At 44.9% G+C, this 27,862-nt stretch overlaps 1 protein-coding gene and 1 long non-coding RNA gene across 2 annotated transcripts; one reads left to right on the top strand and one right to left on the bottom strand.

The window, feature by feature from the left end:
• Window positions 1-5,669: 5,669 nt before the first annotated feature.
• LOC140460319 (uncharacterized) lies at window positions 5,670-7,702 on the bottom strand. The gene is made up of 2 exons (XM_072554790.1): window positions 7,591-7,702; window positions 5,670-6,978 (listed from the first exon to the last, which is right to left on the bottom strand). The coding sequence occupies exon 2, from the start codon at window positions 6,639-6,641 to the stop codon at window positions 5,712-5,714; it is 930 nt and encodes a 309-aa protein (XP_072410891.1). The 5' UTR covers window positions 6,642-6,978; window positions 7,591-7,702; the 3' UTR covers window positions 5,670-5,711.
• Window positions 7,703-14,552: 6,850 nt separating this feature from the next.
• LOC140460321 (uncharacterized) lies at window positions 14,553-27,110 on the top strand. The gene is made up of 3 exons (XR_011953984.1): window positions 14,553-15,046; window positions 16,669-16,873; window positions 26,493-27,110. It is a non-coding gene; the product is annotated as an uncharacterized lncRNA (long non-coding RNA).
• The last annotated feature ends 752 nt before the right edge of the window (window positions 27,111-27,862 follow it).

Below are 27,862 nucleotides of genomic sequence, written 5' to 3'. Positions count from 1 at the left end.
ATGACTGAACCAGAGTATTGGAATGTGCAAACTAAAAACAAAAATCAACGTTCAGGAGTGACCCGTAGAGGGTATTGACTCGGTCCTTATTTGAGGACAGATAAAGAGCAACATACTGACACTGAATTGGAAATAGAGTTTAGAGGCAAAGACCTGTAGTCTTTCATTCAGTGTATACATTTAAAATCGATTAAAGGTTGGTTCCTGAGATGTACGACAGCAACACACGAATAGGACGGTTAAGGAGACACATGAGACGCTTGATTTCATCTCTTTAATGGCAGCTATATCTCCCACACTCCCATGCGATGGAGAAACCGCTCTTCTGATGGCGGACAGTGCACATGCGCTGAGAGGGAGGTGCTGGTGCGCATGTCTCTGATCGGCATGAGGCGCCGCCCCTCATCGTTCTGATAGACGGCCGACCAATCTTTGGGAAACCCCGGAGAACCGGAAGGAGTCCAGTCATCCGGCCAATCAGAGCCCCCCGTAGTGCCTGAATGCGGAAGGTGGACCATGAGCTTCTAAAGCTGCTGCTGCTGCTCCTCTCTCTGAATGAAGATTGAGCTTTAACTCAGACGGCAACTTCCTTCCTCTGTCCAACACCATCCAAATGGTCCAATTTGAAATCTAAATGTTGACTTTGCTTTTGTGCACCTCCTGTGCAGCCGTAACCCTGCACGCCTCGCTCGGTCTAAGCGCCGTATGACCTGCATGTCCTTGTTTGCTCGGATCTGACTGTACTGCTTCCAAATCGAAACTTTTGACGTAGAACATAGAGCAGTACAGCACAGAACAGGCACTTTATCCTACTCTCAGATGAGGCATACCTTTCATTGTACTAACTTCCATGTGCCTATCCAAGAGTCGCTTAAATGTTGCTAATATCTCTGACTCTACTAGCACTGCTGGCAGTGGATTCCATGCACCCACCACTCTGTGAAGTACCTACTCTTACATCTCCCCCAAACCTTCCTCCAATTACCTTAAAATTATGCCGATTTGTAACAATAGTTTCTTCCAATGCTATCCACTCTATCTATGCCTCTCAACATCTTGTATACCTCTATTAAGACACCTCTCATCCTTTTTCACTCCAATGTCCATTTCATACCTTATGCTAATATTTTTTGAAGGACTTCTTCAGAAGGATAATATATTACAAGGGGAAAAGACAGTATACATACATAATATGAAGTCTTTAAACTTGATTACGTTTTAATTAACAGACAAATTTATTTATGGTAAAATGGGTAAACTGAACATGCATTTTGAAGGGTAAGAGTGTGGAATATTTCGAGGTGCATGGTAAAACAGGACTGAATCTGCACGGCTTTGACAAATCTATTAGGATTCTTTGAGCAGCGAATGAGTAAGTTAGACAAAGGGAGAGCCAGTGGATGAGAGTGATTTGGATTTCCAGAAGGCCTTTGACAAAGTGCAGCACAGGAGGCTGTGAAATAAGACAAGAGTCCCTGGTGTTAGGGGCAAGGTGCTGACATGGATTGAGGATTGGCTGGCAGAAGGCAGAGTGGTGATATAAAGGGACATTTTTCAGGAGGGGGCAAGTGGAGTTCCAGAAGGGGTCCATGCTGGAAACACAAAGAGACTTGGAAGTTCCCAGCTCAGGATTCTCAGGGGAGGATTGTACCATTCTGGGGGGAATGGGGACTGAGAAGGATCCTACTATTCATGGGTTGTGGTGGGGGTTGGAAGGATTGTACCATTCACATGGGAAGGGGACAATTATACAATTCAGACAGCAAGGGTCTTACCATTCATGTCGGATGTGGGTAGGGGAGGACTGTACCCTGAATGGGTGTGGGGGCGGAAAGGATTGTAATTGTTCATTGGAGAGGTAGCAGTGGGGAGGGTTGTACCATTCACAGGGAGAACTATTTATTTTTATTTTCAAGAATTTCCATGATATAGGACAGATGCCAATTTTACCCACCAGAAATCTCCTGAAATTGTGTGCTTAAAAAAAAGTCCAGCCAGAAGATTATCAGTGAAGAGGTCTGGTTTTGGTCATAGAGGGATAGATATAAAGTCACACTACACGGAAACAGACCCTTCGGTTCAACTCATCCATGCCGACCAGATGTCTCAATCTGGCCCAGACCCAAGATCCACATTTAGCCCATATCCCTCTAAACTGAACCCTTCATCCAGATACCTTTTAAAATGTGTAATTGTACCCACTTCCACCACTTCCTCTGACAGCTCATTCCATACAAGCATCACCCTCTGCATGAAAATGTTTCCCCTTAGGTCCTTTGTAAATATTTCCCCCTCTCACCTTAAACCTATGCCCTCTAGTTTTGGACCTCCCTCCCCTCCCCGAGAAAAGAAGACCTTGGCTATTCACTCTCTCCATACCCCTCATGATTTTATAAATCAGTATAAGGTCACCCCTTAGGCTCTGACGCTCCAGGGTAAAAAAAGGCCCCAACCTCTCCCTATAACTCAAAACCTCCAGCCCCAGCAACATCCCTGTAAATCTTGTCTGCAGCCTCTCAAGTTTAACAGTGTCCTTCCAAATGAATGGCGACCAGACTTCTGTGCCTTGTTCTAAAAGTGGTCTCACCAATGTCTCGTACAGCCACGACATGACGTCCCAACTCGTTTACTCAATGCTGTGACCCACGAAAGCAAGCACTTCCTTCACCACCCTGTCTACCCACAACTCCACTTTCAACGATTAACGCCTGCACTCCTGGAGCTATTCATTCAGCAACACTGCCCAGGGCTCTACCATTCACTGTATCAGTCTGCCCTGCTTAGTCTTCTCCAATTTTGTTCCATTTGCCCACACAGGCATGTCTTGTTGACTTTGTTCTGAGCAGTGTGGATACTTTCTCTCTTTCACACTTCCATTAACACTCATATGATACCTCAATCTCACCTTTCCCATCATTAGCAATCTATCCCTTTGGCTCTGGGTACTTCTCACCATATGTTCCCCTCTGCCTTACTCCCCCCCCCTCTGCCTATGCCATAACAACGAGCATTTTCAAGCCCCTTTCAGTTCTGAACGAGAGTGAAATCAGACACGAGACATTAACCAATTCTCTCTCCACACACATTACCTGTTCTGACGACTTGCCCCAGCCCCCACAAGGATAGAAATGTCAGCACCTATTTCTCCAAATGTCATGTTTGATTTGCTCATGACACATTCCTTGGATTTGGAGTGTTCTGATATAGTGTTTAATCAGGATCCATCAAAATCAACATCCACTCTTGTCTGAGAGGAGAACCAACTCAACTGACCGAACAAGCTGCACAACTCTTCTGTCGGATCTGTAGATGCGACATCCTCTCTCTCTCGTTAACATAATAGGATTAGAGAGGCTTGGAGTACCATTCTCTCTAAACACGATTCCTAATCCACTGTTATTCCAGACTTATATGCGTGACATCAAAACCTAAATAGTCTACAGCTCCTCAGTTTCTCTCCCACAAACAATAGAATGGTTTCAGCACAGAAGGAATGTGCTCTAATGGAATGATGTCTGTTCTTAAATTTCACGTTAAGGTTATTATTGCATTAATCGGTTATAAATGGTGTCTGATTCAAAGAGGCATCCTTTTTGTGGAACCCTACGGCAGTTTTCTGGTCACAGAATCATACAGTACAGAAAAGGCCATTTGGCCCATCAAGTGTATATCACCAATATGTTATCACTTACACTAGATTCATAGAGCTGCACAGCATGGAATCAGACCCTTTGGTGTCCATAACTAGAGGGCATAGGTTTAAGGTAGATGGGGAAGGGAATCTAAGGTGCAACCTTTTCACGCAGAAGGCGATGCATGTATGGAATGAGGTACCAGAGGGAGTGGTGGGATTGGTACAATTACAACATTTCAAAGTCATCTGGATGGATAGATGAATTGAGAAAGATATGGGTCAAATGCTGGCAAATGGGATGAGATTAATTTCAGATATCTGGTCAGCATGGCCAAGTTGGATGGAAAGGTCAGTTTCCGTGCTGTCCAGCGCTACGGTGGGGACATAACCCGTGTCCACATCTCCCCTCCCCCCCTACCCTGCCACGGTGGGGACATAACCCGTGTCCACATCTCCCCCCCCCCTCCCCCCCTACCCTGCCACTTGTTGTATGGCTCAGAGCCCGGGAACATCGTTGGGTCAACCAGACCCTGACAATTTCCACATAGCTCCAGGCATTTCTCACAAACGCCACTCGGATTGTCAGCCACTGTCAGAAACTTTAGTTTTCCTTTTTGTCCAACCTTTAGCACTGGGCGAGCATTCTCTGTTCCCGTTGTGGGATCGTGTTCAAACAGCGATCAAAATCAGCAACTGGCGAAAATAGCCTCTTTATTCAGCAACTGCAAGTTGCACAAGTTTGAGGTGGTGATGGAATCCCAAAATACCATCCTTACAGCAGCCTCTTCACACACAGTTCTTACAGAGTTTAACACTCCGTCACTATGGTGTCCCATTGTTTTATCCATTGTACACAAACGCTGGCTGCTACTCCTGATAGGATTGAGATTGTCTGTGTGGTCTGCTTGCAGAATTAACAGGTGTTAGTTCTTTCATCTTTTAAGTCAGCAAATGTTAGTAAAATTACTCGGCCTGTATGCTCTAAATAATTTAGACATTGTACCTGCACTGAATAAAATAATAAGGATATTAAACTCTTTATCATTGCTGGATTGTGAGATTTGTTTAGCATTTGCCAGCGTGAGTTTCGTTCATTCCTGCAATTTCATAGAAGCACAGTCTCGATAGTCAGCTTCTTAAAGGGGACAGTGGCTGCGAGTCAGGGAAACGGTTTGATGTATTTATGTATTGATGTATTTATTCAGGTCCCGATAGACAGTTGGCAAGGGTTGATTAATATTGTATTCTTTCATGGAGATAAGATGGCAGGGTGGTATTGTTCTGAAAACATTACTATGTTGACAGTTATTCAGAGGTAGCTTTTGATGCAGAAATAGGCCTAAACACTGCTTGTAGCAAGAGCTGGTAAGGGATGAAGGTGTGAAAAAGCAGGAATGATTCAAAAGAGGTGTTTTAACTTATTCTATTTTGTAATAGTAAAATATACTACAAACCTGTGATTTTATGAATGAACGAATGAAGCTATGTTATAGGAAAGAGATATGAGTGAATGAAATGGGAATGCAGTATTATTAGATATAGGGCTCCTGTGAGCAGCTTAGAAAAGACTTATGAATGACTAAATAGAAAGCATTTGAGAGTGGGTTAGTAAAGAGACCTATAACACAATATGTCACACTATATTATCATCCTGGCATCCTGGTGGGGTCGGAGAAACCGGAGCCAGATTTCTTCGGAGTCAAACATGACAGATACACACCTCCTGACTTCAGTACATGCTCCAAATCAGTAAGTGTGTCTTAATAGGTGCTCAACTACCCAGGGAATATATGCCCTCTTGAATATTAAGGGAAAAAGTGAGGACTGCAGATGCTGGAGATCAGAGCTGAAAATGTGTTGCTGGAAAAGCACAGCAGGTCAGGCAGCAGCCAAGGAGCAGGAGAATCGATGTTTTGGGCATGAGCTCTTCTTCAGGAATCCTGAAGAAGGGCTCATGCCCAAAACATCGATTCTCCTGCTTCTTGGCTGCTGCCTGACTTGCTGCGCTTTTCTAGCAACACATTTTCAGCTCTTGAGTATTAAGACAAGTAACACCCACAAAGCATCCAAATGTTCACTACTCAGTGCGACTGGATTGGTGTCTGAGCAGGTGGCATGACTGACTGAATCCCTTCCCGCACTCGGGGCAGGTGAACGGTCTCTCCCCAGAGTGGATAGGCTGATGTCTCCGCAGGGAAGACCAATCAATGAACCCCTTCCCACACACTGAGCAGGTGAACAGCCTCTCCCCGGTGTGGACCCGTTGGTGACTCTGCAGGTTAGAGGACTGAATGAATGCCTTCCCACAGATAGAACACGTGAATGGTCTCTCCCCAGTGTGGACCCGCTGGTGTCTCTGCAGAGAAGACGAATCAATGAAGCCCTCCCCGCACATGGAGCAGGTGAATGGTCTCTCCCTGGTGTGGACCCGCTGGTGGCTCATCAAGGCAGAGGACCGTATGAATACCTGCCCGCACACTGAGCAGGAGAAAGGCCTCTCCCCGGTGTGGACTTGCTGGTGGGTCAGCAAGGCAGAGGACTGGGTGAACGCTTTCCCGCACATGGAGCAGGTGAACGGTCTCTCCCCAGTGTGAATCCGCCGGTGGGTCGCCAGGATGGATAACTGAACGAACGCCTTCCTGCAGACAGAGCAGGTGAACGGTCTCTCTCCAGTGTGAATCCGCCAGTGGGTCACCAGGGTGGATAACTGAATGAACGCCTTCCCACACACAGAGCAGGTGAAAGGTTTCTCCCTAGAGAGGACCCGCTGGTGACTATGCAGGGTGGATAACTGAATGAACGCCTTCCCGCACACATTGCATGTGAAAGGCATCTCCCCCGTATGGACCCGCTGGTGGGTCACTAGGGTGGATGAATGGGTAAACCCCTTCCCACACATGGAGCAGGTGAACGGCCTCTCCCCAGTGTGACGGCGGCGATGGCTTTCAAGCAAGCACGGGAATTTGAATTCCTTCCCGCATTCCCCACATTTCCACGGTTTCTCCATCACGTGGGAATCCCCACCGCCTTCTAGTGTTGACAATCAGTTGAAGGACCACTCACAAATGGAAGGTGTCTTGCTGCTGCGAACGGGGTGTTGCTATTTCAGACTTTGTACCTGCTTAAAGCTCTTCCCACAGTCAGTTCACTGGTACACGCTCACTGAGGTCTGTGTACTTCAGTCTCACTGAAGTTTGAAACATTTCAAAGCAGACTGGACAGAAGAGAAATAAAACTTCCAGTGAGATTCAAAAGACTGATAACATTCCTGTGCCAGTGAATCAATTGTCTCAATCAGATCTTGTTTTGAGATTTCTGGCTGCAATTCCATCCGTTCTCATATCCTGTAAAATGGAGATTACAGAAGACATCAATGTTTACAAAGGATAGAAATTCCAAACAGACAATTCTGGTTCCTGTGGAACATTCTTTCTTCTCAATGCCACAGTCTCCCTCCATTCTAACTAGGTATTATTGCCCCATGCTCCACATTCTCCTAAAAATGCTGAAACATGTTGACTGATGGATCTATGCTCGCCTCTTCCTGCCCTGGACACAGATTGTCACAGATTGAACCAGGAGTGAGCCATTCAGCTCCTGGGGTTTGCTCTGCTGTTCCATAAAATCATATCTGTGCTGCTTTGGCCTTCACTCCATTTCCTGCTGTTCTCCATAACCTTTCCTATCCCTGTCATTTAAATTTCTCTTCAATTAAGCCTTGAATACATTCCATGTGTCAGGCTCCATTACACTCTGTGGGGGAACATTCCATAAACGAACAGAGAAAAAAATAAATTCCTCATTTCTCCCTGAAATGGGAGACCAATTCCAGACAGGTGGAGACTAGCTAGTTTAGAATCATGTTCAGCATGGACTGGATGGAATAAAGAGTCAGAAACTGAGCAGTTTAACCCCAGAATAGAAAGGGGGCGGAGAAAAGAAAGTGCTGTACTCACAGATGATGAACAGAGAAAGGAAGTTGCAGTCTGAGGTGAAGCTCAACCTTCATTCAGGGAGAGAGGAGCAGCATCAGCTTCAGAAGCTCATGGTCAAACTTCCGCATTCAGTCAATACGGCGGTTCTGATTGGCCGGCGGACCAGTCTCCTTCCGGTCATCCAGGGATTCCAATTGGCTCACAGTTGACCTGTGTGACGTCATAGAGATTGGCCAATACGAGAGAACCATCTTGGAACACGGGATCGTCATCGGCCAGCTCCCTCCTGACGTCCCGCCCCGTATGTGGACGTCACAATGCGGAAGTAGTGCGATCAGTTTCAGACTGAGACCTTCCCAACTCTGGGCAATATCTGGGAGCAAAGCAATATCTCCCCCTTTCTATTCCTCATCCTGGGAGGGAGGGAGAGAGAAGAGGGGAGGCACTGTACACTTGTACCAACTGGCGGCGGAAAGTATGAATGCAAGTGAAGGGGTTTCAGATTCGCTCTCTCTTAAGGCTTTCTGATCCTCATGGCATTTATCAAGACTGGAATGTGCAAAGGGTCAGAGATTTGTCCAGTGTTATTAAGTTGTTAAACATTCAACGTGCTCTTCGTGGTTTTCTCACATTCGATTATAATTAATTGTTGTAATTATGTATTGTAGCTATGTCATATACTTCCAATTATGCTGTTATTGAAGGGGACGGTAAGTGAGCATTGGACAGAGTCATAGAGATTGAACAGACCCCTTTGTCTAACTCGTTCATGCTGACCAGTTAATCTGGATAAATCTAGTCCCATTTACCAACACTTGGCCCATATCCCTGTAAACCTTTCTTAATTCATTCACCCATCCAGGTGCCTTTTAAATATTGTAATTGTAGCAGCCTCCACCACTTTCTCTGCAGATCATTCCATATGTACAAAGAGAGTCTGTTCATCAGTCTAACAATGGCAGGGAAGAAGCTCTTTCTGAACCTGTTGGTCATGTGTTTCCAGATTCTGTATCTTCTGTCTGACTAAAGAAGTTGTGAGAGAGCATTAGGGGGTTGGAGGAGAATTTGATGATGTTGGCAGCATTTCTGCGGCAAAGAGAAGTGTAGGTGGAGACCATGGATAGTAGGTTGACTTCCATGATGGTCTGCGATGCGCATAAAACCTTCTGGGTATCTTAGCATTCTGGGCAAAGCAGTAGCTGGACTAGGTTGTACACATCCAGATAGAACACTTTCTATAGTGCATCTGTAAAAGTTGGTGAGGGTCATTATTGACATGCTGAAAAGCATAAGCCTCCTGAGGAAGAAGTGTTGTTGTGTTATCCTGACTGAGATTGCCCCATCATTTTTCCAGATGGCGAGAACGCTCAAACAACCCACTGTGGAGTTTGCATTGCTGACAGAAAGCAGTTTGTGCTCAGCAGCAGCTTAGTCATTCACGCACTGCTGTGAGATTAAATGTACAGACAGCCATGAGGAATCAGAGGTGTTTTCAACCAACATTCAAACTGATCAATCTAAACCTTGAAGTCTCAAACGAAATCTAGAAGTTCACTTAGCCAAAATCTAATGGAGGCATCCTCATAAAATTATCGGATATACTTGGAATCCTGAGAAGAATTCAAGTGAATCCTAGAAAGATATTGCACGTCTTGGACTATTCCCAGAAAGTGAATGAACTATCAAGATTCATATAAAGATTAGTGGGAACTATGGCAGAGAAGGAAAGAAACTAGATTTACAATTTAATGCCATAGATACTATTCTGCTAAGTTACTCCTGTTGATTAGGTTTTCACATTTTTAAACAAACAAGTTGTTCTTCCAGTTAATGACTGGGTTTTCAAACTTTCTTCAAAATTTAATAGTTTTTCTCTTCAAACTGAATGATTGTAACAAAACTGCATCTCATTGTTGAATTTTGAATGTGTACGATGTGCTTGGTAAAGTTTGAATGAACAATATTTCAAAGTGAATTTTATCATGTTAAGTACCAAGACATTCTGGAGAGGAAAGACTTGTCCTTGTGTGTTTTGCAACACTTAATCAAGGTCAGTTCAATAGAAGAAGCAGACAGGTTGATGCTCAAGTTGAGAGCTGGGGCAAAACAGCTGAAATAATGCAGGCAGTAGCACAGCAATTAGGGTTCGAAAGTTAGCCAAAAATATAAAAACAGGTTGGAAAGTTTCTTCAGCTTTCTTTAAAAAAGTTAACAAAATAAGTGTTGGTTCTATAGAAAATGAGTCTGGGGTTTCAATAACGAAGGATAAAAGATGGTAGGTGAATTGAAAAGAGCTTGAATCTGTCTTCACTAGAGAGGATACAAGTAACACCCTGGAACTAGCTGTAAATCAGGAATTGAAAAGGAGGGAGGAGCTGAAGAAAATTACAATTACCGGGGAAACTGACTAAACTGTTGGAACTACGTGTTGACAAGTTCCGGGTACCTGAAGGATTTCATCCAAGACTCTTAAAGAAACACTAACCAGTGAAATAGTGAACAATATGTCATAGGGATAATGTCGAAAGCTGAAACTAATGATATTATGACAAGGCACTTGTATAAGTTCAAGGTAATCAGGCAGCATAAATGTATTTTTGTCAATGGAAAATAATGTTGTAGTAATGTTTTGAAGAACTGCCTCTTCCCAATGCGACTGAGCTGATGAATCTCCAGTGCCGAGAGGGAATGGTATCCCTTTCCCCAGTCCCCACATTTCCACGACTTCTCCGCAGTTCTGGTGTTCTTTTGGCTTTCTGTTTCTGATGAACAAGTGAAACTGTGATCACACTCAGGAAACGTGTACAGTCACTCCCTCCTGCAAATAGTGTAATAGTTCTTCAGTCTGTGTAACTGGTTAAAGCTCCTTCCCACTGTCAGTTCACTGGGGGACACTGTCTCTCTCTCTCTCTCAACAAGGGGAAAAGATGTACAAAAGTTGAGCAGCAAGACAAAATGCAAAAGCAATAAAACAATTGTGGCTGTACCCTTTTTTTCCCTTTTGGCATTTGGACATTTAAATGTATTAATAACACCCACATCCCCAAAAAACGTATTATGCATGCCTGCCGGTGTCAGCAAAACACTGGGCATATTCGTCGCTGTCTGGAAAAAATGGCGCGCAAACTTCTCTTGATGGACCAATAGGATGCCCAGGAGGACCAGAAAGAGACTGGTCTTCCTGCCAATCAGAGCCATCCCATTGACTGAATGCAGAAATTGGACCATGAGGTGCTGAAGCTGCTGTTCTTCTTCTCTCTCTCTGAATGAAGATTGAGCTTTAACCAGACTGCAAATTCTTTCCTCTGTCCAATATCTGTGAGTGCGGTACTCTCTCTTTTTGCACCCCCTTTTCCATTTCTTTTTCATTCTGGGCTTCAATTGTTGACTTGCAGCAACTGAAAGGAAAGGGACAGGTTGTGGTACAGCAGGGATTAGGTTGAGCAAACTGAGAATGGAGGGAGAGCATGTAGGATGGAGATTTTCAAATTCTAGGGAACAAGAGAGGAAACAAAGAGTTCACTATAAATTAGAATTGATTCGATGGGTTGAAGGGCCAAGGAGTGGCAGATGAAAATGCGTGGTTTGCATTTTGGTCAAGCAATGCAGACAGGACTGACACATGTCAGAGGGGTGTTGCAGAACAAAGGGACCTTGTAGTACAAGTTCATAGTTCGTTGAAGGTGGAGTCGCTGTAGACAGGATAGTGAAGAAAGCATTTGGTATGCTTTCCTTTATTGGTGAGACCATTGAGTATAGGAGTTGGGAGGTCACATTGCAGCTGTACAGGCCTTTTTGGAAGACTGCATTTGTTTCTGGTCTCCTTGTTATTGGAAAGATATTGTGTAACTTTGAAAGGGGTCAGAAAAGATTGACAAGGCTGGTGCCAGAGTTGGAGGGTTTAAACTACAGGGAGAGGCTGAATACACTGGGGATATTTTCCCTGGAGCATCAGAGGCTGAGGGGTAACCATGTTGACATTCATAAGGGGCATGGCTAGGGTGAATACCCAAGGTCTTTACCCCAGGGTAGGGGAGTCCAAAACTAGAGGGGCATATGTTTGAGGTGAGAGGGGAATTTTAAAATTCTTCTGGTTGGGTACATGAATAGAAAGGATTTAGAGGGATATGGACCACATGCAGGCAAATTGGATTAGATTAATTTAGGATACCTGTTTGGCACAGACAAGTTGGACCGAAGGGTCTGTTTCCATGCTGTATGACTCTGATCATCTTCTGTGAAAGCAGAAATCTGATGGTGAAGACTGGAGTTTCAGGATGTTTTGCCCTTACTGGGAGCAGAAATGTTTGACTGAAGTGTGTTGGTGTTAATGTCTTGATGTTCCATTTTGCTCCCACCTTCCTGGGGACGTTAACCATTTCTTATCTGGTTGTTCATCAAGAAGGTGCATTGCACCCTGAATTGACAATTTTTTTTTGCTGAGTGAGGCAATACTTCCTTCGAGTTACGCTGTACCAAGGATCCAGTTACAAAGGGACAACTTGGTGGTGACAAACAGTAAAGAAGGTGAGGTGGGATGGGTGGGGAGAGTGTGTGTGCTTTGGACTGTTTAAAAAGCAGTTCCTTTTTCTATGCTTTTTTGCTGGTGGGGGGGGGGGGGTTCTGAAGCTGTAACAAAGCTGGGTCACAATAAAGGTTACCCGAACTTACTGCCGGGCTCAGATTCTCAATGAAAGCTTTGAGCTCCAAGAGTTTTTAGTTTTAAAGCTGCTCATTTCTATCAGCCTGCTGCACTAAGTTTCCAATGTCGCATATCAAATGGAGCAGTGAATGAGTAGCTAGTATCTTGAGAAATTGGGAATTTTTCAGGAGTGCAGAGTAAGTCATTTCATTGGCATTGTAAAGTGTAATAGCAGCACCGGGAGGTGTGGGCTGTGTTCACGAGATACGATATGGAGGGGCCGGTATTGGAGTGGGGTGGATAGAGTTAAATATCTCACAACACCAGGTTATAGTCCAACAGGTTTATTTGGAAGCACTCGCTTTTGGAATGCTGCTCCTTCATCGGGTAGCTGTGGACCAGGGTAATAAGACACAGATTTCATAGCAAAAGATCATAGTGTCGTGCAACTGATCGGATATATTGAACAAGCCTAGATTGCTGTTACCTCTTTCATCTTTTAGAATGGGTTGCAGGTTTTGGTTCATTTAAATCTTTTAAATCACATTCTCGAGATGACTTAAGGTTTTATAAAAAATAGGTGACATCTCAGTTCAGACAATGCTTTAAAGGTGTGAGGTTCGAGTCTATCAGTATCCCAATCTTGAATCAGACTGGTTCTATTTCCAAAGTAGGAATTTATAAAATATTACATGGATTGACTGCCTGCAGTTTGCGTGCTCTTTGAGCAAAATTGAATGTATCTGCAAGAATAATCCTGCCAATACAAATTCACCCCATAGAGTTATGTGTGCGTATTCATGAGACAATGTGAGTGTGTGCATGTCAGGTTGTGTGTGTGTGCAGGTAAATTGTGAGTGTGATGGAGTATAAACCTGTGAGTGTGTTGGGGGGAGTATGTCTGTGTGTCTGAGAGAGTGTGTGTATGAGAGAGGTATGGATAAAAGCAAGGGCTTGCGTTTTGTGAAAACAAGGAAGGGCAGGACATGTACAGTTAATGGTAGGGCCCTGGGTTATGTTGTAAAACAGAGAGACATGGGGGGGGCGGGGTTGGGGAGTCATAGAACCTCGAAAATGTGGAAGTAGGCCATTCAGCCCATCTATTCCACACTGGCCCTCTGAAGAACATCCCACCCATACCCACCCCCTTACTCCATATTTCCCATGGACCATCCACCCTAATTTGCACATCCCTGGGCACTATAGGTAATTTAGCACAGCCAATCCACCCTAATGTGCACCCTAATCTATAAATTACCTTCTCGAGTGTAATTTAATTGCAGAGCTTTTCTAAGAAAAATGTCAGTTTGACTCAACATTGGGACCCAGACAGAATTCACACCTGTTATTAGAAAAACTCTGCATTTAAATGACATTCTTGAGAAGGTAATTAAAAATAAGTTCAGGGATTAACATATCAAAGAGCAGAAACCCATTCTAAAAGATGGAAGATTTAATCTAAAATTGTTTAATGTATCACATTTTCATGACACTTGACTCTTTTACTACAAATTCCGGGATCACGACCTAATTCTACACAACCACCTGATGAAGGAGCAGCGCTCCGAAAGCCAGTGGTTCCAAATAAACCTGTTGGATTCCAATCTGGTGTTGTGTGATTTTTAACTTTGTCCATGGGAAACTCATGAATTGCGGGACTGGTAACAGTTGTTATTTTGTGATCCATTCCAAGTGAAAATTATCCTCTGCGCAGACACGGGTGAACAATCTGTTTTTGTGCATTGTGCGGGATCAGGCTCGCAGCTTTTAATTCCTTATGTTCAGCAGCAGAAGCAAACTGTAGATCAGCAATCGTATTCTAAGAGTGGTACTTCCAGCCCTGGTTAATTCCATTGGGTCCACAGAGAGAGGGGGAGAGGATGTCACATCTAAAGTTCATACAGAATAGTTGTTTCGGTTGTTCAGTCAGTTGAGTTGGTTCTGCACTCAGATGAGACTGGATATTCCTTTTTAATGGATCATAATTGAAACAACAATGGAACACCTTAAATTCAAGCAATTTTGATGGGCAAATCGAACCTTTAATAACGTTGGGTGACCCAAATTAGACATTTTTATTGATAGCTCCATAATCATATTCCTGCTGGAATTTTTTTCTGGGCAAACAATTTCAGATGGGAGAAATTCTGTATCCTGGGAAGGCAGTGAAATAAAAAAAAACGGTTGTTTTTTTAACTGTGGACCCACGAGCTCTTGTCCATTAAATCTCTTTATTTGCAGAAATAGCCCGTGAAAATGTCCATGTCCCTTTAAAATGCAGATTTCCCCCTTTAGGTATGACGACGTTTCGTTATTATGTAGAAATATCTGTTTAAATTGAGCCGTGAGCTTTCCCAATGTAGACAGGGCTCCTCGAAACGTGGCAGTGTCCCCCCTGCAGCTGCAGAGCGAGACAGGAGAGTTTGTTTTTGTGAATGAGCAGTTGTAGCGCGAGGTGGCTGTTGCTTGGTGACGGTGAGGCTCCCCCGGCCCCGCCCATCCCCCTGAGCTGACGTCACGCGGGGGTGAAGGCGGTTGGGAGGAGAAGTCGCTCGAGCGGGGAAGGGGCGGCCGTTAGGAAAATGGCGCCGTGCGGCCCCGGGGCAGACACCCGTCACTGGGCACCGCCGCCTTCCTGGCGCAGCTGCTGTGTCACGGCCACACCGCCCGGCTGTACAGCAGGCAGGAGCCGGTGACCATTCTGGAGGCGGATGGGGTTAAGGGCCTGTTTGGGAACCCGTCGGCCGCCTGGGTGGTGGAGTTCTACTGGTCGTGGGGCGGCCCCTGTGTCAACTCTGGGGCCACCTGGAAGGTACTGGGCCCGGGAGGTGAAAGGTGAGGCAGGTTGGGGGGGGGGGACGGAGGGGAAGGAATGTGGGGCCTGTCCTGTCATAGTGACATTTTACACTGACTTTCCATCTGCTTTTACTGGGGCTTGTGGTTTTTACCCTTTTTTTTAAATCCTTGTGCTGTTTATCCTCACTTTTTTAAAATCCTTGTGCTGTTTACTCTTTGCTGTTACTTGTGCAATTCCCTCGGGTAGTGTGGAGATACTAGTGAAGGAGATTATGCACCAGCATGTATATGTTATTCAGTCATTGAAGGGGCAGGACCTGTTGAGAATGGTTAGTAAAGCTTGTGGTGTACTAAGCCTTGTTAACAAGGACATACAGTAGCTTGTAATTTGTCAAAGTATGCTTCTCATAGAGTTATACACACCCTTTGGTCCAACCTGTCCATGCTGACCAGATATCCAAAATTAGTGTTGACAGTGTAGTGCTGGAAAAACACAGCAGGAATCAAAAGATTCCAAATGAAGTGCTTATGCCCGAAACGTCGATTCTCCTGCTCCTCGGGTGCTGCCTGACCTGCTGTGCTCTTACAGCACTACAGTCTCTCTCTTCTGATCTCCAGCATCTGCAGTCCTCACTTTCTCCGAGTTGATTTCAACATTACTGCGACATCTCTTCCATGGATGCCTATCTGGAAGAAGTCCTCCTCTGTCTTCAAAGATCTGAGAGTCCCTCTCTCACTGTACCCCCCAAGTCCTCTCCTCTGCCCAGAATTTCTTCAGCCATGTCCTCAAGCAATTTGACTACCACAGCCATATCTCCTTTCTCATTGCTTGGCTACGGAACCATCTGATCCCACATGGACTCCGGACCACATTCAGATCAACCCAGTTTGGACCTGAACAGGATACCCAGTACACACTACAAATCTGAAACCTTCAACAACGATTCTCTTTCTGGATCCTCCACTCCACACTATCAGCCATCTACTTTACCTGCAGTCAGTCCTGCCCAAGCTCAGAGCATCACTTTTCCCAGAACTGCAACCCAGATTCTACATCCTCAGAAAAGATTCCTGTTAAAGGGCTTATGCCCAAAACGTCAATTCTTCTGCTCCTCGGATGCTGTCTGACCTGCTGTGCTTTTCCAACACTCTCGACTCTGATCTCCAGCATCTGCAGTTCTCACTTTCTCCGAGATATCCTAAATTAATCTAGTCCCATTTGCCAGCACTTGGCTCATATCCCTCTAAACTTTTCCTATTCATATACCCATCCAGATACCTTTTAAATGTTGTAATTGAACCAGCCTCCACCACTTCCTCTGGCAGCTCCTTCCACACATGCACCACACTCTGCATGGAAATGTTGCCCCTTAGGTACGTTTTATATCTTTCCGCTCTCAACCTAAACCTATGCCCTCTAGTTCTGAACTTTACCGCTACACTGGGGAAAACGCAAAGAGATTGAGCAGCCAGACAAAATGTCAAAACAGTAAAATGTCAAGCCATGTGGGAAAAAAAATTGTGGCTCTACCCTTTTTTCTCCTCTCGGTATTTGGACACTTGAAATCTGTCAGTAACACTAGTATCGCCACAGAGCATATTGCAGAGCGCGTGTTCAGTGGTGTCACCAAAACATTGGGCATGTTCCTTGTTATTGGCAGAAAAGGTGCAAGATCTTCTTTTGATGGACCGATAAGGAGCACTGGAGAACCTGAAGGTGACTTGTCCTCTTGCCAATCAGAGCTCCCCTTCTGTCTGAAAGCAGAAGCTGGACCATGACCTTCTGAAGCTGCTGCTGCTCCACTCTCTCAGAATGAAGATTGAGCTTCAGCCCAGACTGCAACTTTCTTCCTCTGTCTAACATCTGTGAGTACAACACTCTTTTCTCACCCCTTTTTCTATTTATTTTTCATTCTGGGGTTTAATTGTTGACTTGCAGCAACCGAAAGGAGAGGGAACAAATCCAGGGAGGGGGCAGACTCTGGAAATGTTGGTTCAGGTCTGTGTCTCAATTGGCAAAATAGACCGGCAGGAGGCTGGAAGAATGTAGCAAGCCAGGCAGCATCAGGAGGTGGAGAAGTCGACGTTTCAGGTGTAACCCTTGTTCCAGACTGGGGATGTTTGTAGGGGAAGATGCAGAACAAGGGTGTGCTGGGGGCAGGGTGGTGAAGTGGAGATAGCTGGAGACAGGTAGATGGTACAACCTGGTTGATAAGTGGGTGGAAGGAATCTGGTTGGTGGCAAGGAAGAGTGGAATGGGAGGGACTGGGAAGGGAGTTGGTGATGGAAAGGGAGGTTATTTGAAATTGGAAAACGCAGTGCTGAGGCCTCCAGGCTGTTGGCTGCGCAGGCGGAAGATGAGGTGTTCCTTTAATTTACTGGTTGGTTCGTTGTGGAAATGCAGGAGGCCGAAGGTGATTAAGTCAGAAAGGGAGTGGGAAGGGGAATTAAAATGGGTGGTGACTGGGAGGTCCATTCGGACTCTGCGGCTTCAGCTGTGGACCATTCCCCAAATTTACGTTTGGTCTCCCTGATGTAGAGAAGACCACAATTGGCAAACACATGGCAAATACAGTACCGCAATTTGAAGTTATTGCCTTTGCTATGGAAAAAATAACACAACGAAGGTGCATTGTTTAAATGGTGATATATTGGGATGTGGAGAAGGTGAGGTCTGCAGATACTGGAGATCAGAGTTGAAAAGTGTGGTGCTGGAAAATCAGCAGGTCAGGCAGCATCCGAGGAGTAGGACAGTCCACGTTTTGGGCATGAGTCCTTCATCAGGAATGATGTATGGATGTACAAAGGGGAATCAGCGTCGAGTAAACGCCAGTTGTCAGACAAGTACAGCAAACAATGAGCAAAGCAAGTGGTATATTTGCCAGAGGAATTGAGTTCAGAATTGGAGATGTCTTCCTGCAGTTAGGGGCTTATTGAATATATTCAAGGCTAGGTTCACCTGATCTTTGAAAAACAAAGAAGTTGATGTTTGTGGGGGAAAGCAGAAAATGGTTTTAAGATCAGTACAGAACAGTTAGTCATACAACACAGAAACAGACCCTTCAGTCCAACTACTCCATGCTGACTATGTACTGAAACTAAACTAGTCTCACCTAGATTGGCCCATATCCCTCAGAACCTTTCCTATTCATGTACTTATCCAAATGCCTTTTGAACGTTGTAACTGTACCTGCATCCACCATTTCCTCTGGACATTCATTCTACACAAACCACTCTTTTAAAAAAAAAATTATGCCCCTCATGAATTTTTAAACCTTTGTCCTCTCACCTTCAAAATTTGCTCCCTAATCTTGAAACCCCCACCCAAGGGAAAGGACCCCTGCCTTTCATCTCATCTATCCCCTTCATGATTTTGTAAACCTCAGTAAGGTGTGGTGCTGGAAAAATACAGCAGGTCAGGCAACATCCGAGCAGCAGGAAAATTGACGTTTTGGGCATAAGCTCTGATGAAGGACATATGCCCGAACTGTCGATTTTCCTGCTTTTCAGATGCTGCCTGACCTGTGTTTTTCTAGCACCGCACTCTGGACTCTGATCTCCAGCATCTGAAGCCCTCACTTACTTCCAGTGAAAACGTCTCAGCCTATCCACCGAGATGGAGGTAGATTCATATCCAGTTCTGATCTGTTCAATGCTGGTCCAAGCTCGAAAGACCAAATGGCCTACTCCTGTTCCCAATTCTGACACTGTGTCCAGGACATCAACAGACCACAAGACATAGGAGCAGAAATAATGTTATTCTGCCCATCAGCTCTGCTCCATCATGGCTGATGAGTTTCTCAAACTCATTCTTCCACTCTCTCCCTGTAACGCTGAAGCCCCTTGATACTCAAGAACCGATCTGTCTCCATCTTAAATTTTCTCAGTGACTTGTCCTCCACAGCCTTTTGTGGCAATGAATTCCATAGATTCACTGCTCTCTGGCTGATGAAGTTTCTCCTTGCCTCTATTCTGAAAGGTTTTCCCTTTACTCAAAGGCTGTGCTATCGAGTCCTAGTCTCTCCTATCAGTGGAAACATCTTCCCAATGTTCACTCTGGCCAGGCTGTTCAGTATTCTGTATGTTTCAATTAGATCCCCCTGAGTGTGGACCTGTTCATCGGAATGATCCAGACCCTTCAGAATGAGGTTCAGCAAAGTAAAAATGGAGGGAGAGTGTGTGGGATGGAGATTTTCAGCTTTTCAGGAATAAGAGAGGAAAGAGAGTTCACTATGAATTATAACTTATCGGATAGGCCAATGGGCCAAGGAATGGTAGATGGAGTTTAATTTAGAGAAATGTGAGGTGTTGCATTTTGGAAAGGCATTTTGAAGACAAAGACAGGGGAATATATTACGGGGAACAAAGAAATGGCAGAAGAATTAAATGGGTACTTCAGGTCGGTGTTCACTGGGGAAGACACACGCAATCTCCCTGAGGTAACAGTGGCTGAAGGACCTGAACTTAAGGGAATTTATATTTGCCAGGAATTGGTGTTGGAGAGACGGTTAGGTCCGAAGGTTGATAAGTCTCCGGGGCCTGATGGTCTACATCCCAGGGTACTGAAGGAGGTGGCTCGGGGAATCGTGGATGCGTTGGTGATTGTTTTCCAGAGTTCGATAGATTCAGGATCAGCTCCTGAGGATTGAAGGGTGGCTAATGTTATTCCACTTTAAGAAAGGCGGGAGAGAGAAAGCAGGAAATTATAGACCAGTTAGTCTGACCTCAGTGGTGGGAAAGATGCTGGAGTCTATTATAAAGGATGAAATTACTGCACATCTGGATAGTAGTAACAGGATAGGACAGAGTCATAATGGATTTATGAAGGGGAAGTCATGCTTGACTAAACTTCTGGAATTTTTTGAGGATGTAACTCTGAAGATGGAGGAGGGAGATCCAATAGATGTCGTGTACCTGGACTTTCAGAAAGCTTTTGATAAAGTCCCGCAGAGGAGGTTAGTGAGTAAAATTAGGGCGCATGGTATTGGGGGCAAAGTACTAGATTGGATTGAAAATTGGTTGGCTGATAGGAAACAAAGGGTAGTGATAAACTGCTCCATTTCGGAATGGCAGGCAGTGACCAGTGGGGTACCGCAGGGATCCATGCTGGGACCGCAGCTTTTTATAATATATGGTAATGATATAGAAGATGGTATCAGCAATAACATTAGCAAATTTGTTGATGATACAAAGCTGGGTGGCAGGGTGAAATGTGATGAGGATGTTAGGAGATTACAGGGTGACCTGGACAAGTTAGGTGAGTGGGCAGATGCATGGCAGATGCAGTTTAATGTGGATAAATGTATGGTTATCCACTTTGGTGGCAAGAACAGGAAGGCAGATTACTACCTCAATGGAATTAATTTAGGTAAAGGGGCAGTGCAGAGAGATTTGGGTGTTCTTGCACACCAGTCAATGAAGGCAAGCATGCAGGTACAGCAGGTAGTGAAGAAGGCTAATAGCATGCTGGCCTTCATAACGAGGGATTGAGTATAGAAGCAAAGAGGTGCTTCTGCAGCTGTACAGGGCCCTGGTGAGACCACACCTGGAGTACTGTGTGCAGTTCTGGTCTCCAAATTTGAGGAAAGACATTCTGGCTATTGAGGGAGTGCAGCGTAGGTTCACGAGGTCAATTCCTGGAATGGCGGGATTACCTCACACTGAAAGACTGAATCGACTGGGCTTGTATACCCTTGAATTTAGAAGACTAAGAGGGGATCTGATTGAGACGTATAAGATTATGAAAGGATTGGACACTCTGGCAGCAGGAAACATGTTTCCGCTGATGGCTGAGTGCTGAACCAGAGGACACAGCTTAAAAATACAGGGTAGACCATTTAGGACAGAGATGAAGAGAAACCTCTTCACCCAGAGAGTGGTGGCTGTGTGGAATGCTCTGCCCCAGAGGGCAGTGGAGGCCCAGTCTCTGGATTCATTTAAGAAAGAATTGGATAGAGCTCTCAAAGATAGTGGAATCAAGGGTTATGGAGATAAGGCAGGAAGAGGATACTGATTAGGAATGATCAGCCATGATCATATTGAATGGCGGTGCAGGCTCGAAGGGCTGAGTGGCCTACTCCTGCACCTATTGTCTAAGGCAAATTGGGACAGGACTTATACACTAAATGGTCAGGTCCTGGGGAGTGTTCCTGAACCAAGAGACAGGGAGTGTAGGTTCCTTTCCTTGAAAGTGGAATCACAAGTAGAGATGGTAATGAAGAAAATGTTTGCTTTCCTTTATTGGTCAGTGAATTGAGTATAGGAGTAGGGAGGTATGCGGATGTACCTACTAGAGAAGATGCAAACCTTGACTTACTCTTGGGAAATAAGACAGGGCAGGTGACTGGGGTGTCAGTGGGAGACCACTTTGGAACCAGTGACCATAATTCTATTAGATTTAAAATAATAATGGAAAAGGATTGACCAGATTATAAATTGGAGAAAGGCCAATTGTGACGGTATTAGGCAAGAACTTTTGAAAGCTGATTGGAGACAGATGTTCGCAGGTAAAAGGACGGCTGGAAAATGGGAAGCCTTCAGAAATGAGATGATGAGAATCCAGAGAGAGTATATTCCTGTTAGGGTGAAAGGAAGGGCTGGTAGGTATAAGGAATGCTGGATGATGAAAGAAATTGAGGGATTGGTTAAGAAAAAGGAAGCATATGTTGTATATAGTGAATCCTTAGAGTATAAAGGAAGTAGAAGTATACTTAAGAGGGAAATCAGGAGGGCAAAAAGTGGACATGAGATAGCTTTGGCAAGTAGAATTAAGGAGAGTATTTACTGTGGAAAAGGATATGGAAGATATATATTATAGGGAAATAGATGGTGACATCTTGTAAAATGTCCATATTACAGAGGAGGAAATGCTGCATCTCTTGAAACCACCTAAAAGTGGATAAATTCCCAGGACCTGATCAGGTGTACCCTAGAACTCTGTGGGAAGCTAGAGAAGTGATTGCTGGGCCTCTTGCTGCGATATTTGTATCATTGATAGTCAACAGGAGAGGTGCTGGAAGACTGGAGGTTGGCTAACGTGTTGCCACTGTTTAAGAAGGGTGGTAAGGACAAGCCAACAAACTAGAGACCAGTGAGCCTAACATCAGTGGTGGGCAAGTTGTTGGAGGGAATCCTGAGGGACAGGATGAACATGTATTTGGAAAGGCAACGACTGATTAGGGATAGTCAGATTGAGTTTTTTGAGGAAGTAACAAAGAGGATTGATGAGGGAAGAGTGGTAGATGTGTTGTATATGGACTTCAGTAAGGCGTTCGACAAGGTTGCCCATGGGAGACTGATTAGCAAGGTTAGATCTCACGGAATACAGGGAGAACTAGCCATTTGGATACAGAACTGGCTCAAAAGGTAGAAGACGGAGGGTGGTGGTGGAGGATTGTTTTTCAGACTGGAGGCCTGTGACCAGTGGAGTGTCACAAGGATCAGTGCTGGGTCCTCTACTTTTTGTCATTTACATAAATGATTTTGGATGTAAGCATAAGAGGAACAGTTAGTAACTTTGCAGATGACACCAAAATTGGAGGTGTAGTGGACAGTGAAGAGGGTTACCTCAGATTTCAACAGGATCTTGACCAGATGGGCCAATGGGCTGAGAAGTGGCAGATGTAGTTTAATTCAGATAAAAGTGAGGTGCCGCATTTTGGGAAAGCAAATCTTAGCAGGACTTATACACTTCATGGTAAGGATCAACTAGGCAAAAATGTGGACTGCAGATGCTGGAAACCAGAGTTTCGATCAGAGTGGTGCTGGAAAAGCACAGCAAATCAGGCTGCATCCGAGGAGCAGGAAAATCGATGTTTCAGACAAAAGCCCTTCGTCAGGAATAAAGCTCTCTTCCTGATGAAGAGCTTTTGTCCGAAACGTTGATTTTTCCTGTTCCTCAGATGCTACCTGACCTGCTGTGCTTTTCCAGTGCCACTCTGATCTAAACACTTAATGGTAAGGTCCTAGGGAGTGTTGCTGAACAAAGAGACCTCGGAGTGCAGGTTCATAGCTCCTTGAAAGTGGAGTTGCAGGTAGATAGGATAGTGAAGAAGGCGTTTGGTAGCTGTTCCTTTATTGGTCAGAGTATTGAGTACAGGAGGTGGGAGGTCATGTTGCGGTTGTACAGGACATTGGTTGGAATATTGTGTGCAGTTCTGGTCTCCTTCCTATCAGGACGATGTTGTGAAACTTGAAAGGGTTCAAAAAAGATTTACAAGCATGTTGCCAGAGTTTGAGCTATGGGAGAGGCTGAACAGGCTGGGGCTGTTTTCCCTGGAGAATTGGAGGTTGACGAGTGACGTTAGAGGTTTACAAAATTATGAGCGGCATGGATAGGGTAAATAGACTAAGTCTTTTCCCTGGTGTCGGGGAGTCCAAAACTAGAGGGCATTCCTTTTGGGTGAGGGGGGAAAGATATAAAAGAGACCTAAGGGGCAACCTTTTCACGCAGAGGGTGGTCCGTGTATGGAATGAACTGCCAGAGGAAGTGGTGGAGGCTGATATAATTGTAACATTTAAAAGGCATTTGGATGAATAGGAAGGGTTTGGAGGGATATGGGCTGGGTGCTGGTAGGTGGGACTCGATTGTGTTGGGATATCTGGACGGGTTGGACTGAAGGGTCTGTTTCCATGCTGTACATCTCTATGACTCTTATGATAATTGGTAAACAAGTTAAGTCATAAAGGTTAGGTCATCTTTATCTTGAGATACAAAGGACTTGCAGCTTGCAGAGTGTGGTTAGTACTTTCTCATTGGTCTACTTCTGCATTCTAGTGGTTTTAGTCGTTAGTTGTTTATACAGCTATAGACACGAGCAGCAGCTCGTCACGTAGCAATGCAGAAGCCATCTTGTGCAGCTCCTTCAGCCATTTTATCCTACCTTCCAGAGGCCCCATATCCTCACACTCTCCCTCCATTCTCACTTTGTTGAACCTAATCCCTGCTGGACCTCATCCTGAAGGGTCTGGTTCTTGCTGATTAACAGGTGTCACAAAGCTAGTACCATTCTTTCCTAAAAGATGTCCCTTGACTCAAGGAGACTGTGTCTTTGACTTTTTTCCCAGAGGGGTAATAAACTGGGTCAATCTCCGATCAGTCTGGTTTGGTACAGAGACGAAAAGGATTTTAAGAGGCCTTTTGTTTATATGTAAACTGATGAGATTTCAGGCCAACGTGGTCATATTTTAGAAGTTACCTGTATAAAAAAGGGGGCATAGTCAGCTCTGGAACTGGTTGGAAGTTCAACAGGGAGCTTTTCTTTTCTGCCTCTCAACTTCAATCTGTAGGTATGTGTTCTATTTTTACTGGTTTTCAAATTGAGTTTGCTTATTGGGACTGTTGTTTATATTCGAACAGCATAATTAAGTCTAGTTGGATAGGTTGAGTTCTGTAGGGGTTCTTTATTCTGATCTTTGTGTTTAATTGTGTAAGTTTGTGAATAATTATTGTCTGTTTTAAAATCTAGTAATCAACCAAGCTAACTTCAGTTAATTTTTACTGTACACTTAGCGAAACAAATTTCAAAGCTATGGTGTGGGGCTGGCTACTTAAGAATGTTTTGCATGGTCCGGTTTAGTCCATAACACAGGCCCCCACACAGGGGTGATCTAATTGAAACATACCGAACACTGAATGGCCTGGGCAGAGTGGACATTGGGAAGATGTTTCCACTGACAGAAGAGACTAGAAACCGAGGCCACAGCCTTCGAGTAAAGGGAAGACCTTTTAGAACAGAGATAAGGAGGAACCTTTCAACCAGAGAGTGGCGAATCTATTGAATTCATTGCCACAGAAGGCTGTGCAGGCCAGGTCACTGAGGATATCTAAGACTGAGATAGATAGGCTCTTGAGTATCAAGGGGATCGAGAGTTACGGGGAGAAAGTGGGAGAATGGAATTGAGAAACTTATCAGCCATGATTGAATGGTATGAAGATACCTGATGGGCTGAATAGCCTAATTTTGTGCTCCAATGTTTTATGGTCTCTTGCTGTCCTTAGACTCATGAGGGTGAGAATTGGGAGCAGAAGTAGGGCATGTGGTCTTTCGGGCATGCACCAGCATTGAACAGATCATAACTGGATATGAATATATCTACATCTAGGTGGATATGCTGGGACATTTTTCACTGCAGCACAAGAAATTGAGAGGTGACCTTAGTTTATAAAGTCAAGAAGGGGGTATTGATGAGGTGCATGGCAGATGCTGTTTCCTTCGGGTGGGGGTTTCAAGATTAGGGAGTACATTTTTAAGGTGAGGAGAAAGATTTTAAAAAAAGACATGAAGAGCACCTTTTTTCTTTTGGTTTACACGTGGAATCGCCCTTTTTCAATGTCCTGAGGAAATGGTGGATGCAGGAACTGTCAACATTTAAAAGATATTTGGATAAGTACATTCACAGGAAAGGTTTGGAGGGATATAGGTCAAACTAGATGGGACTAGTTTAGTTTGTGAATGTAGTCAGCGTCGACTAGTTGGACTGAAGGGTCTGTTTCTGTTCTGTATTACTTTGTAACTATTCTGTGCTGGTCTTAAAAACTTTTTTTTTTAAACTTTCCCCCATCACCATCCACTTTTCAAAAATCAGATGAACTCAGCCTTGAATATATTCAATGACCCTTCACAACTGCAGGAAGACATCCCCACTTCTGAACTCAACTCCTTGCTAATATATCACTTGCCTTGCTGATTGCTTGTTTCACCTATCTGACAATTGGCATTGACTAGTGTAGAAGGACGCTGAGCTGAAAATATGTTGCTGGAAAAGCGCAGCAGGTCAGGCAGCATCCAAGGAGCAGGAGAATCGCCGTTTCGGGCATGAGCCCTTCTTCAGGAATGAGGAGAGTGTGCCAAGCAGGCCAAGATAAAAGGTAAAGAGGAGGGACTTGGGGGAGGGGCATTAGAAATGCGATAGGTGGAAGGAGGTTAAGGTGAGGGTGATAGGCCGGGGTGGGGGTGGAGAGGTCAGGAAGAAGATTGCAGGTTAGGAAGGCGGTGCTGAGTTCGAGGGTTGGGACTGAGACAAGGTGGGGGGAGGGGAAATGAGGAAACTGGAGAAATCTTAGTTCATCCCTTGTGGTTGGAGGGTTCCTGGGCAGAAGCTGAGGTGCTTTTCCTCCAGCTGTCGTGTTGCTATGGTCTGGCGATGGAGGAGTCCAAGGACCTGCATGTCCTTGGTGGAGTGGGAGGGGGAGTTGAAGTGTTGAGCCACAGGGTGGTTGGTCCGGGTGTCCCAGAGGTGTTCTCTGAAACGTTCCGTAAGTAGGCGGCCTATAGAAGGCCTTTTGTACATCCACACATCATTCCTGATGAAGGGCTCATGTCTGAAATGTTGACTCTCCTGGTCCTTGGATACTGTCTGACTTACTGTGCTTTTCAAGCGCCACACTGACTCTTAATCTCTTGCATCTGTAGTCCTCACTTCCTTCACATCCCAATGTGTCACTTTTAACAATGCAATTCCTTTCTGCTTTTTTATTCCACAGTAAAGGCTATATTATCACATTGTGGTAATGCAATTGCCATGAGTTTGCCAACTGAGAACAGACCTGGACCAACGTTTCCGTAGTCCGTCCCCTCCCTGGATTCATTCCCTTTCCTTTCACTTGCTGTAAGTCAACAATTGAAGCCCAGAATGCAAAACAAGAAACGGAAAAGAGAGTGCTGTACCTCACAGATGTTGGACAGAGGAATGAAGTTGCAGTCTGGGGTGAAGCTCAACCATCGTTCATGGAGAAGAGTAGCAGCTTCCAAAGCTCATTGTCCAACTTCTGCATTCAGAGAATGGGAGAGCTCTGAATGGCAGGAGGTCCAGTCTCTTTCCAGTCCTCCAGGGCTCTCTATTGGTCCATCAAAAGAAGGTCACAAACCGTTTGTGCGGAAATCTAGGAGTATGCGCAGATTTTTGCTGACACCGAAGAGCATAAGCAGTCCGTTGCTGACTTTGTCACTCTTGTTCTACATAGTTGGAACCTATATCACAAGACTAGGAATACGCCATTCACCCATTACAGCCTGTACTCAACTGTGGCCCAACTGCGTATATTTCAAGGCAGGTTCAGAAAGGTGCCTGCAGCTTTTTAATAAAATTGAAGATGCTTTAATGATGTTTCTGAAGATATCATTTTAGCTATTCTTCATTTTAAAGATCAGCCATTTCTCATACACCCCCATCTCTCATATAGACTCATCAACATCCATTCTCTCTCTCTCTCTCTTCTTAGAAAGTCTTGATACAGCAATCAAAGGAGTCTTGAGGCACAAGAAAGAACAGGTACTGGGGGGGGAAAGGGAAAGAGAATGGCTGGGGGTCGAGAGAGAGAAAATGGACAGGGGTTGGGGGGGGACAGGGAGAGAATGGACAGCGGGCAGTGATACCACAAACCCCACCTTTCCCAGGACCACAGCAGGCACTTCTCAATCTACATGTGGCCATGGCAGCAGAATCATATAATCCCTGCAGGCCATTCGCACCAAACTTCCAAACAGCATCCCACCAGACCAACTCACCTACCATATAGCTCTGCAGCTCCCCCTGGCTTACCCACCCTAAACTGCAGATTATTGGACTGTTGGTTGAAACCACAGCACCCAGAGGTAAACTATGCACAAAGTCCACACAGACAGTCCCCAGAGGCTGGAATCAAACCCAGGTCCCTGGTAATGAGAGGAAGCAGCACTAGCCATAGAGTCATTGTGCTGCCCATAGCTTTGGGGTTCTGCTTTGTCTTTGTAGCTTCTGATTGGCTGTGTCTTCCTGACATTGTTGGACCAGCCTCCCTTTCCCACTTCTCCAGCCCTGAGCACGTTGGTTCCTGAATCCTGATGCCATGATGCCTCCTGCTGCCAACTGCAG

Source organism: Chiloscyllium punctatum, chromosome 36 (assembly GCF_047496795.1).
Source record: "Chiloscyllium punctatum isolate Juve2018m chromosome 36, sChiPun1.3, whole genome shotgun sequence".
NCBI classification, from domain to species: domain Eukaryota; kingdom Metazoa; phylum Chordata; class Chondrichthyes; order Orectolobiformes; family Hemiscylliidae; genus Chiloscyllium; species Chiloscyllium punctatum.
This window is presented reverse-complemented; position numbering and strand designations above follow the sequence as displayed.